We start from the raw sequence: 16,486 nt of genomic DNA, 5'->3' as shown, positions 1-16,486 counted from the left end.
GGCCACCGGAACCGCTGATGGATTTCACAGGAACCGAACAAGACTGCAACCCCGAGACAACCTCGTCTTGCAACATCATTTCCACAGCCCTTGTCAGCACTTTGCAACATTTTCAATACTGTGCATCCTCTGGGGTCGGCAAGACCTTAGATGCATCAAAAAAGCAAGAAGGAGTCTCCCTTGGAGTGCAGGAGTTACTCCCCTGCATCTGCAGGCACCTAAGGCAATGAGGCCTGGCTGCTGAAATCTGCTGTCCTCTGGATCTGAGAAGATTTTCCAACACAGGTGGTGGTTCTGAAGGTCTTTGCCTTCTATTTAACTTGGGAGATGGTGAGATATTGCCTCTTCCTCCATCAGTGTGCACTGCCACTGTTGCAGAAACCAAGGTTTTTTGACTCCTGCTCAGAGTGATCTTAATGCTCCAAGTAGCCCTGGCCCCAGCACTCTACCTCTGAAAGGACAGTCTCCCTTCTGCTGCTCCAGTGACATGGGACTCCTCTTCATGTGTGCTGTCTGGGCCTCACTGTTACTTACTGTGTCTGCTGCCAGTGGGTTGTTCGTGGGTGCTCCGACTGCTTCTGCTAGCCCGGATTCCAAGGGTTGAATCCCCAGGACCTTGCTGGTCCTCTCTAGCCCAGGAAATCTTCAGCTCCAACTTACATTTTGCTTGTTGGTGGTCTTCTGACCTGGCCTGGCAATTCGGGCTGGACTGTTCCCATGGGGAACAGGGTCAAGACTGATTTGCATATGGCTGGGTCCAAACTGGAATGGCATGGGCAGCAAAAAAACGATGGATTAAACCCAGATCTGTGACTGGGGGTGAGTGTTTGCATTATCAGCACTCCGTCCATCATCCTTTTTGTGTTGCTAATGTCAACCTAAGTGGGAAGGGTATGCCCAGACGTGGGTCCCGTGCTTCCCATGCCACTGGATTCAAGCTAGCCTGGCTGATGAGGGGTGAAACCCCGAAACCGGTCCCAGGATGCTTGTTTCCAGTCCAGGGAAGACCTGGCCTGGCAGTTCGGGCTGGACTGTTCCCATGGGGAACAGGGTCAAGACTGATTTGCATATGGCTGGGTCCAAACTGGAATGGCATGGGCAGCAAAAAAACGATGGATTAAACCCAGATCTGTGACTGGGGGTGAGTGTTTGCATTGTCAGCACTCCGTCCATCATCCTTTTTGTGTTGCTTCTGACCACTGACCCATCTGCAATCCAGAGAGCGTCGAGGGACAGCTCCTAGATGACTTCAGGGACTCCTTTGCAGTTTCTGAATTCCACAGCTGGCCTTCCCCCATCGTCTTCGTCCTGAATCTTCACCCACAGAAGGGTGGGCATTGCCTTCTGCCCTGTCTGGGCATTCCTGTGTGGACTGGACTCTGTCCCCTTCTTTTACAGGTCCTCTTAATCCACAATCCACTGTTGAGTTCCACCGGCCTGGTCCTGTTATTGCATTGTTCCAATTCTAAGTACCCATGTTAGCCTATGGAAGGACCAGGTAACTTACCTGTGACATTCTTGGTCGCTGGGGGGTCTTCTGGTTACTCACCTCTTGGGGTTCCATACTGTCCCAGCCCTAGGCTAGCTACTCCATTTCCTCTGGTGGAGGACCCATTCTTGCATTCCACTATTTTAGTATATGGGTTGCACCCTCTATTTCTTGATATTTCTAATGTTTTTATGCTAATTTCTTGTACTTACCTGTGTATATTGTGTATGTACTTGCCTCCAGAGAGTGTGGATTACCTATAGTATTCTAGTTCAATGTTACTATAATTAAGTACCTTTTCTTTTGGAACACTGTATGGTTCCTTTCTTGTGTGATAAGTTACTGTGTGACTACTGTGGTATTGCAAGTACTTTACATTTCCCCTAGATAAGTCTTGGCTTCTCACCATAGCTACCACTCGAGAGCCCTGGCTTCCTAGGCACAAACACTTACTAATAAGTGTTGCCTGGTATAAGGGGCCCAACTGGCCCTCGTTTCAGCATACGTGGTCACTAGTGGGAGAGGTGGGATGGAGAATAAAGACTGCTATTGAGAACTGTGCATAAGGTTGGTGATAATCTGGCATAAACTTCACTCCATGGGCGTCTGGTAGCTTAAGCAGGTCAGCTACATAAGAGAAGTATGAAGAAAAACTGGAACACAAGCACTGATGGCAAGATGGAAGCACATGCTGCTGAGGTGGCTGCAAACTCTCTGTGGTACTACAGCATTGCAAGAGTGAACCTGGAATCAATAGAGACATCTGCTGCTTCTATCACTAGGAGCCTTAACATACGTACACTAACCAGCCCGTCTCTTCTATAGACCAGGCCTGCAGATCCTGGCGACTGTAGTGGGTTTCAACAGTATGGTAGCATATATGCTTTGGTGATTTACATACAGGGTACAATATGGATAGTGAATGGTAACTATGAGTTATAAGACAAGGCAATACAGATTATAGCGCAGAAGTGATAATTCAGTGGCCAGTGAAATGTGGATCCAGGCATGTCCATGACGTTTTACATAACTTGGTTAGGCAATGTAGATTAGGATTGCCCTATGAACTGTGGACCTGGTGTTAACATTTGTGCCAGGTTAGTTTAAAAAAAAAATATATATATATTTTAGAGTTTTATAAAGCGTGAACGCATCCTAAGGGCATCAGAGCGCTGTTCATAGAAAATCTTCACTCCTTACAGAAGGAATACAGTGCAAGGACAAATTGTTTGTTGTCACTTGTCATTTTTCAGAGACTCATTTGAGAGGCTCCACTTCTGCATTTCAGTATGAGAGTGTCACGTGGTGCCTCAGGCCATCTAGTTCTCAGACATTTTGGGAGGAATCTGTGAAATAGCAGCCTTTTAACCTCTTTTCTGAGAGCTTGGGTCGAAGGAGTCATTCAAATCTCGAATAGGAGAGTGTTCCATATTCTCGGTTGGACCTGAATAAAGTACAGGAGTACGTCTTCATCGTTCTGACTCTCCGGTGTTCAAACCGTAGGCACTTGGCACTCCTTAGGGAGCGGCTAACTTCTAAGATTGTGAGCTTTTGTTTAAGTTACAATGGTGCATAGTTGTGCAAGGCTTTGTCCTTTAGGCTCGCAATTTTCAGCTTGATCCTGGCTTCAAAGTGGAGAGTCTTAAGAGATAGTGTAACATGATCGAAGCGTTGTGTTCCTGTTATTTATCTTGCTGAGGCTCAAGGGTTGCCTTGAGTGGTGCTCATTTTGATTTTGGTAAACCCGTCAGGGTAGCATTCTTGTAGTCCAGTCTGGATATGATTAGTGACAGCACTGCAATCTTGAAGTCTGGGGGCAGGATGAACTGCTTCTCCTTCTTGTGTAGAGTTGGTGGGCCGCACAATGAATGGATGTGGTTATGTGTGCTTGCTTTTTAAGTTATTTGTCCAAGGTTAGATTTCACTGATTCCATGTCGGCTGGTTGGCAATTGAGGGCACCGTCTAGGTAGTAGATCAGTTCTGCTATGGGGTGGGGCTTTTGGGAGGGGCGACATGGAGGAATTCTATTGTCGGCAAGTTCAAACTAGGTTGATTTCTTGCTAGCAAGATTTGGGTTTGTTAGGGTGTCACTGAGTAGGTGATACCCGCCAAGGTGGACATTTTTATGTACAGTTGGGTGTCAGCATACATGTGGTAGGCAATGTTTGCATTCTTGACTATCTCAGTAAATGGTTCCCCATACAGGTTGAAAAGTGTGGGAGAGATGGAAATTTGTGGGACATTGCACCTGATAAGAGATTCACTGGATAGTGAATCCATCCACTTTGACTCGTCGTGGGTGATTTCATAGAAAAGATGTGAACCATTTTAGAATGTTACCAGAAAGCCCTATTCTGGCTCAGGAAGTGCTAGGAGAGTGTTGTGACAGACCATGTCGAATGCTGAAGGTCGAGGATTACGAATAGGCAAGAATCATTACGGCCCAAGAATTTGAGAGCATCAACCATGATGTGCAGTGTATCTGTTTATCTGCTTTGTCTTGGTATGAATCCAGATTGGAACGTATGAAGTAGGCTGAACAGTTTAATGGGTGGCTAGAGTTGATTGTGTATGCATTTTTCCAACATAAATATCTTTTTTTTAATTTTTATTTTTAGGATTGGAGTTATTTGTACAATCTTCAAGCAGTCTGGGATTTGGTCTTGAGTTAGTAAGCAAGGTGTTAACCTGCATCCTGAGGAGGGAAACAGTTGTCTGAGGTCCGGAATGATGGTAGAAGGATATGATTGTTGAAGTGCGTAGTTGGTTTCACAGATTCAGCTCCTGGTTCATATCTATACAGACTTTGATTGAATCTTTGACTTTTGTTGTTTTCTCTTGGGGAAAAAAAAGATGAGAATGCATCACAGGACTCTTTTGAAGTGTTCATATTCTGGTGGGATTATCTATTCCTGTTTGTTGTTTGACAGTTTCTAAGAGTTTTCTCAGTTGTCTTTTGGCGTTGTGTAGTTGGGATCTAAAGAAGGCTGTTTTGGCATTGCATGTGCTCTTTTTGTATTTGTTTCTATCCTCCCACAATCCTTTTTTGGTGCGTCGCCGAAGAATTATCTCTCCATGATCTTTCCGCTGGTTTTAGAGCCCTCATTTCTTTGTTTAACTGTTGATTGTACCAGGGATGTGCTTTTTTCTGTTTGTGTCTTTTGAGGTGAAGTGGGTCCACTGCTTCTATTACGTCCATCATTGTTGGGTACAATGATCAGTTAGGTTTTGAACTCATTGCAATCAGTTAGGAATAGGTGTGGGGAGGCTCCTTTGGCAGGAATAGGTAAGGTCCTCTCTGCTGAAGTTTCTGTTGTCCAATATCTGGGTTTGTGTCCTTGGCCTCGAGACTTCTGTATCTTTGTTGGGATGTGCAATAAGCTCTGACCAATTAGGATTAGAGTCAATGTGTATAACTCTTTCCTTGGATATGATTAGATCGAGCGTAGCCCCTTTGGCGTGGTTTCCATTTCAATTCAGTAAAGTATGTAGAGTCAATGACTAAGTGAATGTGTGAAATGGCTAGTAATTAATGACCAGTATTTCACCAAATGGGTCAGGATGTTTAGTAGTTGCACTAATGCAACACCTTCCAAATCCTAGTTACACTGGAAGGCCTAATAACTTCAGTGAACTGCTGCATGACCCTATAACCTCTACAATTGAATGCCTCTGTGAAACTTGCCTAAATATACCAAGATGTCAACGTTTATGGTTGTGATCAGTGGAGGCATACATCCCTTCAAACGAGGGCAGAAAGGTCTGTCATACAGTCAAACATGCATTTCATATTGGTCAATAAACTATGTTTTCCTCAAGAATCACAAATACAGTTTTCTCCACCATGGACAGGTGATTTAGGTGACTAGCAAAACTAGAAAGAGAATTGTATGCCTAGGACTTGAGTGCTCAGTGAATTGAAAGGGTTCATAAACCTTTACCTACAGAACAGGTTGATTTTAGTTGTGAAACTACAACATCTGCAGTGCAAACTCACAAATGTAAAACATTTGTAGGTGACCACTCCACATTAGCATCTTTCTCTACTGCAACAGCCAACTTTCTGTGTGTGGATAGCGACTAGGAGGCGAAACACAAAGTATAAGCTTTAAAAAATGCATCAGCTAGGGAATTATAGTACAGGCGCACAGAGGATAAGATGTACAGGTTGTATGATTCTCCTGTTTTTGTATAGCTATCTGCCAATTTCTCATTGTACTCACCTTTAAACCCGTCTGGGCAGAGACATTGGAACTCATACTCTCCCGCTGGCATGCAGCGACCACCATGAAGGCATGGCATACGGTCACAAGGTGAGCGGTCGTAACACTGGGAAATTCCATGACTCTCCAGGAAACTGTAGGAAATGTCCACCTTCTTCCCATTAACAGATACCTAGAAATGAAAGAACACTAGTTTCATATGAGGGCAGTAGAGCACTATAAACCAAGAAACAGGCACAAGAAGCTAAGCTAGGTGTTTGTCCGAAAGGCAGAACCAGAGCTAAATGATCCCAGAACCAAAGACAGATTTTACATTTGTACGTTAGTTGGACTGGTACTTTAATCCAGTAACAAAAGACTCAGACTACGAACAAAGTGGTGCATATTTTTTTTTAGCATAGGTCCCAGGTGGGTAGAATATTGCACTGAGCTTTGAATTAGTGGCAGTGCTCAAAAGAAATGTTATTATGTTGCTTGTAGTGCAGTAAGTAGTTTGATAGCCTAGGTTTGTCTGACTAAGCACTGAGAAGATTCCGCAAAGGCTGAACCAAAAGATAACCAAATAATTTAGCAGGTAGTTGGTAAATTTGTATAGGCTAACAAAACAAGGGTTTGTAAGTATTACAGTTGCTGAATGCTGAAAAAATACATATTTGGTTGGGTGGATGCAGTCCCTGTGATCTAAGGTACCAGCAGTACCCTAACTTATCAAACTCCTGAATAGCACAGTACTTTACACATAATGAACAGCAATTATTCCGGACCAAATGAAATGGAAAGGAAGTGTTCACTCGTTGAACAAGCACACTTTTCTTCTAAATTAACATGTAACTAGTGTTGGGCAAGTTCATCCCTTGGGATATGGTCAAAACATTAAGAATCGATAAACAAAATGGCTTCAGCCTCATCAGAACTTCCTGTATTGTCATATATTAACTATCTGGAAAAGAAAGTACTAAAACTAACCTCCCCAATGCATCCGTGGAATCGGCTGCTAATGTTGGCAGCTGCAGGTACTGTGACTGACTGGTCAATACCACCTAAGAACATGGCTGTGTGGAGGTTGAGACCTTGGCTTTTGCCAGGAGACGATCTCTTTATTGGTTTGCTTGTGTCCACCTGCAAGGTCCCATCTTTGTTCATCCGTTCTGCAGATATTTTATGCCAGTGGCCAAGGACGAGGGGTTCAGCACTGCGAAGGATGGCCTGACCTGTGGATGGAAGTGCAAAGACAGGATGAGCACCAAGCTGCAGCCCAAACTCAGAATATACCATAAATGAGTTCTATGGAACCTTACAAAGAAATCACGTTTAAGGAAATCCTCAAGCATATGAGTCCTTGTGTTTACTTCTCAAAGGTTAAAGGACAGTGCTGGAATACATTGTGTCTGAAAAAAGTTACTGCCATAAACAACAAGAAGCCGGGTGTTTCATGTTTAATGACACAAATAACTTCTTAGCATTTCTAAGGGAACTCTGTACAGAGTGCAATTTAAGTCAGGATGACAAAATCTCAACCTGAGAAAAGGAAATAACAGAGCTGGGCACCTGATGGCAGGAAATCAATTGCAGACCATGCTGCTGCTAGGTTGAATGTCTTAAGGAAGAGGTGGTTCAACGAATCACAGTGGGGTATGTCTGCAGTGGGCCATGGCTGTGTGGCCTTAGTGCTGCAAGTAGAACATCGAAACTAGAATACAGATTCACAGAGAAATCGTATGGGATTTATAAAGATGGGTTTGTTGCACTTTATCCGGGTCTCCATAATTTCAGGTGTGTAATGTGGGAAGAAACCAATCCACGTAAAAGTAACCAAAGACCAACAGCCAAGATGGTGCCAAGGCACTAATAGTACATAAAAAGGTAAGGCTCTGAAAAGCCAAGACTATTTGAAACTACAAGGTGTAGGACGTGAGGCACTGTGAAGTAAATTGTGAACAAGTCTTTCCCACAAAAACAGACATGTATATCTAGAGAATGGTTGGGAAAGGGCTAGGTTGGAAGTGGAGAAACATCATTGTATCCAAATTCAAGAATTAGTGCTTAGACAAGGCATGGACTTGTGATAGGTTAGTACTAATATAATGCTCTTTTTAACAAGAAGTATTCAGCCAAAGTATGTGTGTCTAGAGATTAACAAGATGAGCAAAGCACTGCTGCCATTACAGATTTGCAGAGGACCTAGTAAATTCCATGTTGCAGTGTTAATGAATGCAAGAGACCAGAAAAATTACCCAACTTGGAATAAGCGAAAGGCCTACTTGCAGTGGCAAAGTTCAGTTATAGTACTAGCACCATCAAGCTGTTGCAAGGGCAGAGCTTATCACTAACACCTTAACATAGTTCATAGCTGAATTCATAACATTGGCTAGAATGTGGATACACATAAACTACATTTTAAAGGAAAATCAACTTTGTAAACTGTGAGCATATATTTAGCCCTGGTTAATCACATTATCTCATTTAATAAAATGCATCATTTTGTCCTTTTACCTTAAATGCACATTAATTTAAATAATACATAAACAGGCATCAGAACCTAAACTTCAATTCTATAACCATTTAAGTCAACTATCTTCCCAAATGGAAGACCAGATGTGTGACAATGTTAGAAAGCAGTATGTTTTGATCAAACGTTGCCAACATGCCTCTTTTCAGAAAAGAACCAGATATTGCAAAGATCATGAGCACTTACCGGATCCAAGTTCATAGCGGAATTCCATGTATCCATTGACCATCGCCAGAGACACAAAGTCCTCTCTGGGGGCTGGCTTTCCTCCACTGAAGAAGAGAAGCCCATTGGGAGAAAAGGACTTAAACTCCATGTCCACGCGTAGTTCATAGTGAATATTAGTCAGGGGCGGATAAGAGATAAAGGAGTCTTCCCCATTGAAAGAGGGAGTGGTCACCATAACTCCTATATGGCATTTCATCAGAAAGAAAAAAAAGAAGAGAACATTTTAGCAGCAAATCCAGTGTGTGGATGACAATTGATGCTGGCCCCGTTTTACATTAAATGCTGCTTGTGCTTTTTAAAGAAGGGTCTAAGCTCAAATGGATTTACAACCAATAAATGAATAGGCATGCATCAAACAGCAGTGATCCTATCAGGGGATGAAAGGACTGAATCACTGTACGTACGGAAATAGGGCTCGCTCAAGATAGTATACCACAGCTCAAACAACATTTAACTTTAGCAGTGCCAACGTCAGTATTCCACCCATTTGACTAGACATAATGGACTGCATAGATTTCAGATAAAAAACACGCTGTGCTCCTTTTCAAAATCTGGAAAGACAGATCTAATTTGTTTTTAATTTGCACCTTTTGGGCCCATTTGCTTTAGGGTTTCCCTCCAGGCACACCCACTACCATCAGTTTTACCAAATTCAGATATCTGTTGCAGTCTGCTCTACGTTTGTTACCTCCCTGGTCTCACACGTTGCAATGCGATCTACCCCGGGGCCTCTGTAGAATATTCAACTTACTGAGCTGAATCAAAATTGAGTTTGCATTTCAGTTTTTAATTTTAGGCTTGGACGTCAGATACCTCACCCTATTTTCTTTTACCTGACATGTGGTCGCAAAATACTTTCCCTGAATGCCACTTTGAATGGTAAAATCTTTTTAACTGCATTCTTTTCAGTGGCACCTGTCTGTTTGAAAAAATCACAACACAAGAAATTGTATTTATTAAAAAGAAAAATAGGGTCCCTCACATTTACAAACCGGTCCCGATAGCTGCAAACTTGAACCTTTGGGCATTATTTCTACTCCCTCCACAGTGGATGAACTGTCTGACTACTAATGTCATAAGTCTGTGCCTCTGATCTTAAACACAGAAGCCAGAAGTAGGTGAGGCTACAGTAATGAACCCTCCAAGTAGTATCAAGCCCATGACACTTTACTTCAAAGGAATGTGATAAAAAAATAACTAAATGTTTACTTTGATTTTGAGCCTAAGCTATGCGTACAAAAAAGAAGCTTATTGCTTAATCAGGTACTGGAGTCATGTGTTTCATCCAGTTACCCATGAAAGCATCAACAAATTATTAAAAACTGCATGAAGGCCGAAGAACAAACATGGTTAACAGCAAGAGGACTATGAATGCTTTAAAAGGTATTAAGGGCCATTTTACTATGCAACCTGGAGCAACGTAGCATTAATAGCAGTCTTATACCAGGCGGCCAGTGACAGAACATTGTCAAAGGTTCTGCGTAATTCACCTGGCTGTTCCCTCTATTAGCAAGTACCCTAACTTATCAAACTCCTCAATGGTAGATCAAAGCCAGAATGCCAGACAAAATCAGAGAACTTATTTCCAAAAGCATCATGAGGAGGAAGCTGTGATAACAGGGACATACTTTAATTTGAAGCCATCCGATAGATCTGGATGTGCCATCTTGATATCATAAAGTCTGCTTTATTGATGCTGATATGTTACATATGACTACCAAGAAAACAAAACCCACCATGCTTACATACCTGTCATGCACTTATCACCAGACTTGCCAAGGTGGCAGCGACAGCTGTACCCCTGTCCATCTGGTCGATTAACACAAGTGGCATCTGGGCCGCATGCCTCTGTCAAGACAAATTCAAAAATCAGAACAGGTTAAACCAATGCATGTCTGGTCATTTCCAGAAAAACATCCATTTAAAAAGAATGGCTATTACTAGCAATAGGATGTTACGCTACAAAAGGCACACCACAATATGTTGCCACTGGGCAATGATGCTAGGTTAATGAACTACAGTGGTTGAGAGCAAAACACAATATGGATTCCATTGCAAAAACAATCAACAAAACAGGCAATAATGCAAAGTGTGCTTAAAAGGGATTGTCTTTACAGAGAAAATAGAAAAGTGCTATGCCCTGTTTTAGGTTGGGGAGTGTGGGGTGGGGGAGGAGGGGCTGGAGTCACAGATGAAAGAGGGGAGGAAGCAATCAGTAAGTCCCTATCTAACTATACCGTCTTACTTCCATGAAAGTGTAATATTAAAAGGAATTGAAGTAGCAAAGGAAGCCTGGGTATAAAAGCTAACGTTAGGCAGGCAACACAAAAAGCAGAAATGTTATCACTGAGCTGTTAAATCACAAGGTTTGTTTAGTCCACAGCAAGAAAACTATCCTAAAGAAGGAAAGTCATGCGTTGTCAGTATGTAGGTATCATGCTTTACCATTCTCTTAGGAAGGTATTAATATTTTTGATATAAGAGCTTAGTATTGACTTTTTAACAATATGGTGCAGAGACAGGTTTTTGGGCCTAGGCCATTATAGGGGGGGGGAACGTCAGAACTTGCTCACGTAAGCTAACATGTGGCATCCAGGCAGCGCATTCTTATTATAAGAGCAAATGTTTAATTGGCTACCTTTGCATGTGGGAAAAATAACTGTTTAATTTTAATATGTCAATGTGTTTCATCACAGACTGAAATCTAACTCTACATCATAAAGATTACATTTAGAACCACAGGTTATTCCACTAACTCGGTATACAAAGGCCGCGATTAGGAATGTTCTGGATAAAGGGATTGCAAATCTTAGAATCTAATTTGTAAATGGATATTTAGTCATAAAAGAAATAATTAAATTTACTTTGGTAGGAGAATAGGGAAATAATAACGTACATGTGCAAAATCCTGCAAACCAGTCTCTACACAAGGTAACACTTCAAACCTATTTAGAAATGCATTTATATATGTGAGTGAGCTAGTAGTAACAGCAACATTCCATGGAGGAGCGAGTGCTCGTGCCCCTTTACCTGCATGACAGTGGAGGGCTTGGGAGTGTTCACAGTTGCTGCCAGTAAATCCCCGAGGACAGATGCATTTGTAGCTACTACTTTCCGAGTCCTGACAGACTCCTCTGTTCTGCAACAAACAATAACACAGAAAATAACAGCTATTCTAATTGTAAGATATTAGAAGAAAACCAGAGAGGGCAATTCTAGCAAGTGCTATATAAACAAGATATGAAACTGAGGATTTAAGGGCTGGAGTGCCTGTCTCAAAAGTTCGTTTTTTAATGCCTAAGCCAATTGGTTTGAGCTGCCGACTTTGGGATATGGGGTCCCAGGTTTGAACCCCAGCCTTGGTGCTAGACTCAACATTGTGTGATTCAGTGGAAAGTACGTAATTTCCTTTGCCTAAGCATGTGTAAAATGTATTTGAATAATTCCAACTTGATGGACGCAATCTTGTAGATCATCTCCCAGTCCCTCACATAATGTACAGCACTCAAATGCTTCACAGATAGGTCTGTACTGTATAAAAACCAGTCCATACATACATACAAAACAGCCAGATTAACTAGCCCAAAAGGCCTCACACCAAGGGATGGAAGAGTTCTTTTGTTCGCTTATTTGAGTCATGGGTAGTTGGGGTCTTTCATACTGTTCTTCAGGTTCTCACAGGACCACATATTGCCACGGATAATCACATGTACAGCTCAAACCACATGAAACTGCCAAAACCCTCCCACTTCTCTGGCTCACCTGTAGAGCGGTGGTTTCTATAATCAAATTTGGTTCTGTTATGTCGACTGAACAAAAATTGGCAGCCTGCACCCATTTTTAAAATTGTCAACTAAACACAGACTTCCTCTCAAAAATGACAAGTAACTGGGGCAATATATTGTTAGTGGATGTCAAAACAACCCCATTGCAAATACGAGATTTCCTGTTTTTTCCCCATCCATTAGCCCTGCCCTCCCACAAGATAATTAAATTCAGCTCTATTAGGGAAGCCTTGGCAAGCTTCATGAAAATGCAACTTTAAGGAAGTAGTTCAATAAAGCATTGCCAATCTAGCCACTGCAAGCTTTCTTGCATTACCTCACCACATCAAATCACAGTCAGAACAGTCAGGGGGGGAGTTCTGTCCTTACAATTGTTTACCTCTTTCTTGAAATATCAACAGCCTATGAACAATACTTTTTATGCTTATACATTCCTACATTTTAATGGTAGGGTCTTGATATTAAGAAGCTGTGGAAATCAGCCTCTGTATCAATGCAACCCATGACCATTCTATGAGAAATAGGCAACGCCAATCAGATCTGGACTCCAAGCCAATTCCATGACAGTGGAGGGGTGGCTTCTTTTACTGGTCACTGGGCATAGTATAGACACGGTGGGACCTGGGTATTAGGACAGGACAAGTTGTAGCTTCTCTGATGGCACCAGACATAGGTCAAGGTGGAAGAAGGATCATGACAAAGGAGACTGTTGTCTAACTTGGATATAGAGATGTTTTGGTTAGCTTCTTGTCAAATAATAGGTCAAAAGATTATTTTACTACATTGGCTGGAGTTGTGGATACTTGATTGATTTTTAAAAGTGCAAGACAATTTTAAAAATGGGTTCATCTTGTGTAGAGCACAAGATGTGTGCCAAAAGGAAAATGTTACTTATCCTGTAAATATCCGTTTGTGGCATGTAGAGCTGTAGATTTGTATGCTGTGCATACTTCTACCATCTAGTGTTGTGCTTGGAGGAGTACAACTTGTTTTTCTTTGAAAGAAGTCTTTTTGGGTCACAATGTCTAGTGGCTATGCCTATTACTGGTATTGCGCATGAGCATTGGCTCCATGGTTTGTTTTTTCTTACACCTAGGGGGAAACCTAAGTTACAGCAAAGGAAAGAAAATAAAGACAGGATAAGAACAGAATCTGCCACAAGCCTCAGGCAACTCAGGAGGAGGGTGGGCGCATGTGAATCTACTTAACTACATGCAATGAACAAATGCTTACTTGGTAAGTAACAATTTTGGTTTGGGGCATATGAAGCTGTAAATACACATGCTGTGCATGGACTGTAAAGCAGTCTTCCTAAAAGAGATAGCGAAGCCAGAGGATGTTGCAGAAGACTGGGAAAGTGTGCATATGACAGCCTGGCCAGAATGTCCCCACAGTAATGTTTAGTGATGGTATTTGGGGAAGACCAGGTAGCTGCTTTGCAGATGTCAGCTAATGGTATGCTACCCAAGGAAGCCATGGTAACCTCTTTCTACGAGTGCAAGGAGGTCTAGGGGGCAGACAGGGTTCTCTTAGCTCTGGCATAACACGTTTGTATGCATTTGACTAACCACTGTGTTACAGCTGCTTTGGAAAAAGCACGTCCCTTGTGAGGCTTGAAGTATGACATGAATAGTTGTTGGGTTTTGCTAAATGGTTTTGTTGTATCAATATAGTATGAGAGTGATCTTTTAATAACAAGAGTATGCAGAGGGCGTACTGCTACAGATTCTGGCTGTGGAAAGAAGACTGGCAGTTAAATCGTCTGTTTAAGGTGGAAACTAAAGACCAACTTTGGAAAGAATCTCGGATTGGTTCTGAGGACCACTCTATCTTGATGTACCTGGAAAAAGAGCTCTTCTAAAGCAAGAGTGTGTATCTCACTGACTCGTTTTAAGGAACTGACAGCTACACGGAAGGCCACCTTTCAAGACAGGAATTTCAGTGGTCAAGAGTGAAGCATTTTAAAGGGAGGACCCATGAGCCTAGTGAGGACAATGTTTAGGTTCCTAACCGGAACTGGGGATGTCCTGGGTGGAATAAAACATTTAAGGCCTTCCATGTACATTTTAATAACAGGTACTCTAGTATAGGGAAACCTGATGTCTATTCTGTAGATAGGCAGCTACGACAGCCAAGTGTAACCTGACTGAGATATAGGATAGGCCTGACTTCTGCAAGTGTATAATTAAAATAAACAATATTCCATACTGGTGCTGTGAGGGGATTATTGTGTTTTGGGAGGCAGTCGTCACAAAACGTTTTCATTTGGCTGCGTATCAGGCCCTAGTGGTGGGTCATTGTGCCTCTTTAAGAATAGACATACACTCTTGTAGGTTGAGGTAACCAAATTCTCAGACCTCAGGAGCCAGATCGCAAAGCTGAGTTCCTGAGGATTGAGATGCCAGAGTGCAGTGGTTTTGTATGAGAATGTCTGGCCTTTTGGGACGCTTTTCATGTGGGACTATAGAGAGTTCTAGCAGCAAGGAATACCATGAATGGCGAGATCATGCAGGAGCTACTAGAATGAGCATGAGGGATGTGTCTCAGCCTACTCACCACAAACAGTAGAAGTGGGAGAGGCAGAAAAGCATAAGCAAATATCTGACTAACTCATCCATACTTCACTGCCCATGGGCTGTGGATGTGGTAGTCTGGTGGCGAACAGATCTATTTGTGGGAACTCCCAGTGCTGAAAGTACTGGAGTAGGACCTTGGGTGACATTCCCATTCATGTACTTGCTGATATCTCCAGCTGAGCAGGTCCGCTATATTGTTGTCCACCCCCGGGGCATGTTGTATGAGTAGGTGCATTCTGAAATGTATTGCCCACCGTCAGATCCTCGGGCTACAATTGAAGCTGTGGTGAATGTATGCCTCCTTGTTTCTCTAGGTAGAATATGGTAGTTGTGTTGTCTGTGTGTATCAAGACTGTCTTGTTCTGAATGACTAGGAGAAAAGCACAGAAAGAAAGCTGGATCGCCAGCAGCTCCAGCTGACTGAAGTGAAGAAGTTGCTGGACAGGTGACCAATGACACTGAACATTAAGATGTTTGAGATGAGCTCCCAACCTGGGAGTGAGGCATCTGGTGTGATGGTCTGTTGCGGAAATGGGTAGAAGAAGGGCCACCTCTGTAACAAACTGTTTGCGTTCCACCCCTGCAGGAAGCAATGTGTGCAGCCCAAGAACACTAGATCTTCTAGATTGCCCTCTGCTACAGATCATTGTGCAGCTAAACTGACTAATGTGGAGCCTGGCATGTGGGACTATAGCTATGCAGGATGCCATAATGCCTAATAGACACATCACAGTTCTGGTACCTACCAATCTGGTTGAAAAAACAGCAGCATATTTTGAAAGGCTTGTACTTTGGCTGGGGTGGAGAGTTTGGGGGTACTGTTACCGATCGAAGAGCCAGGTCTTGAGCAGCCTTCTGAAGGTGAGGAGGTCTTGGGTCTGTCATAAGTTGGTGGGGAGGGTGTTCCAAGTTTTGGCAGCGAGGTATGAGAAGGATAAGCCGCCAGAGGTCTTTCTTCGGATGCGGGGAACGACGGCGAGGGCAAGGTTAGTGGAGTGGAGCTGACGGGTGGGGGTGTATAAGCTGAGCCTGTTGTTCAGGTAGGCTGGTCCGGTGTCGTGGAATGCTTTGTGAGCGTGGGTAAGAAGCTTGAACGTGATCCTCTTGTCCACGGGGAGCCAGTGAAGGTTTCTCAGGTGGTAGGAGATGTTGCTGTGGTGGGGTACGTCGAGGATCAGCCGGGTGGAGGCATTTTGGATGCGTTGGAGGCGTAGTAGGTCTTTTGCTGGGATGCCTGTGTAGAGTGCGTTGCCGTAGTCCAGTCTGCTGCTGACGAGGGCCTGTGTCACAGTTCTTCTGGTTTCTGACGGGATCCACTTGTAGATTCTACAGAGCATGCGGAGTGTATTGTAGCAGGAGGAGGAAACTGCGTTGATCTGTTTAGACAAGGTAAGGGAGGAGTCGAGGATAAAGCCCAGGTTGCGAGCGTGGTCAGTCATGTGTTGGTGGGGCTCCTAGTGCGGTAGGCCAGCAGGAGTTGTCCCAGGCGGAGGGGGTGGGTCCGAGGACGAAGACCTCCGTCATGTCCAAGTTTAGTTTCAGACGGCTGCTTCTCATCCATTCCGTGATGGATTTCATTCCCTCGTGGAGGTTGGTTTTGGTGGTGTGCGGGTCTTTGGTGAGTGAAAGGATGAGCTGGGTGTCGTCGGCGTAGGTGAGAATGTTGAGGTTGTGT

The 16,486-nt window shown here is 43.2% G+C and overlaps 1 protein-coding gene across 7 annotated transcripts in view; it reads right to left on the bottom strand.

Annotated features, from left to right (window-relative positions):
* HSPG2 (heparan sulfate proteoglycan 2) overlaps nt 1-16,486 on the bottom strand; it is a 933,800-nt gene that overhangs the window by 56,433 nt on the left and 860,881 nt on the right. For all 7 annotated transcript variants that reach the window (XM_069240056.1, XM_069240057.1, XM_069240060.1 and 4 more), the window contains 5 exons: nt 11,481-11,589; nt 10,200-10,298; nt 8,409-8,630; nt 6,680-6,924; nt 5,714-5,885 (listed from right to left, as the gene is read on the bottom strand). In XM_069240056.1, coding sequence (XP_069096157.1) covers nt 5,714-5,885; nt 6,680-6,924; nt 8,409-8,630; nt 10,200-10,298; nt 11,481-11,589 — 847 coding nt within the window. The remainder of the gene's footprint in view (nt 1-5,713; nt 5,886-6,679; nt 6,925-8,408; nt 8,631-10,199; nt 10,299-11,480; nt 11,590-16,486) is intronic.

This window comes from Pleurodeles waltl, chromosome 6 (genome assembly GCF_031143425.1).
Source record: "Pleurodeles waltl isolate 20211129_DDA chromosome 6, aPleWal1.hap1.20221129, whole genome shotgun sequence".
NCBI lineage: Eukaryota > Metazoa > Chordata > Amphibia > Caudata > Salamandridae > Pleurodeles > Pleurodeles waltl.
This window is presented reverse-complemented; position numbering and strand designations above follow the sequence as displayed.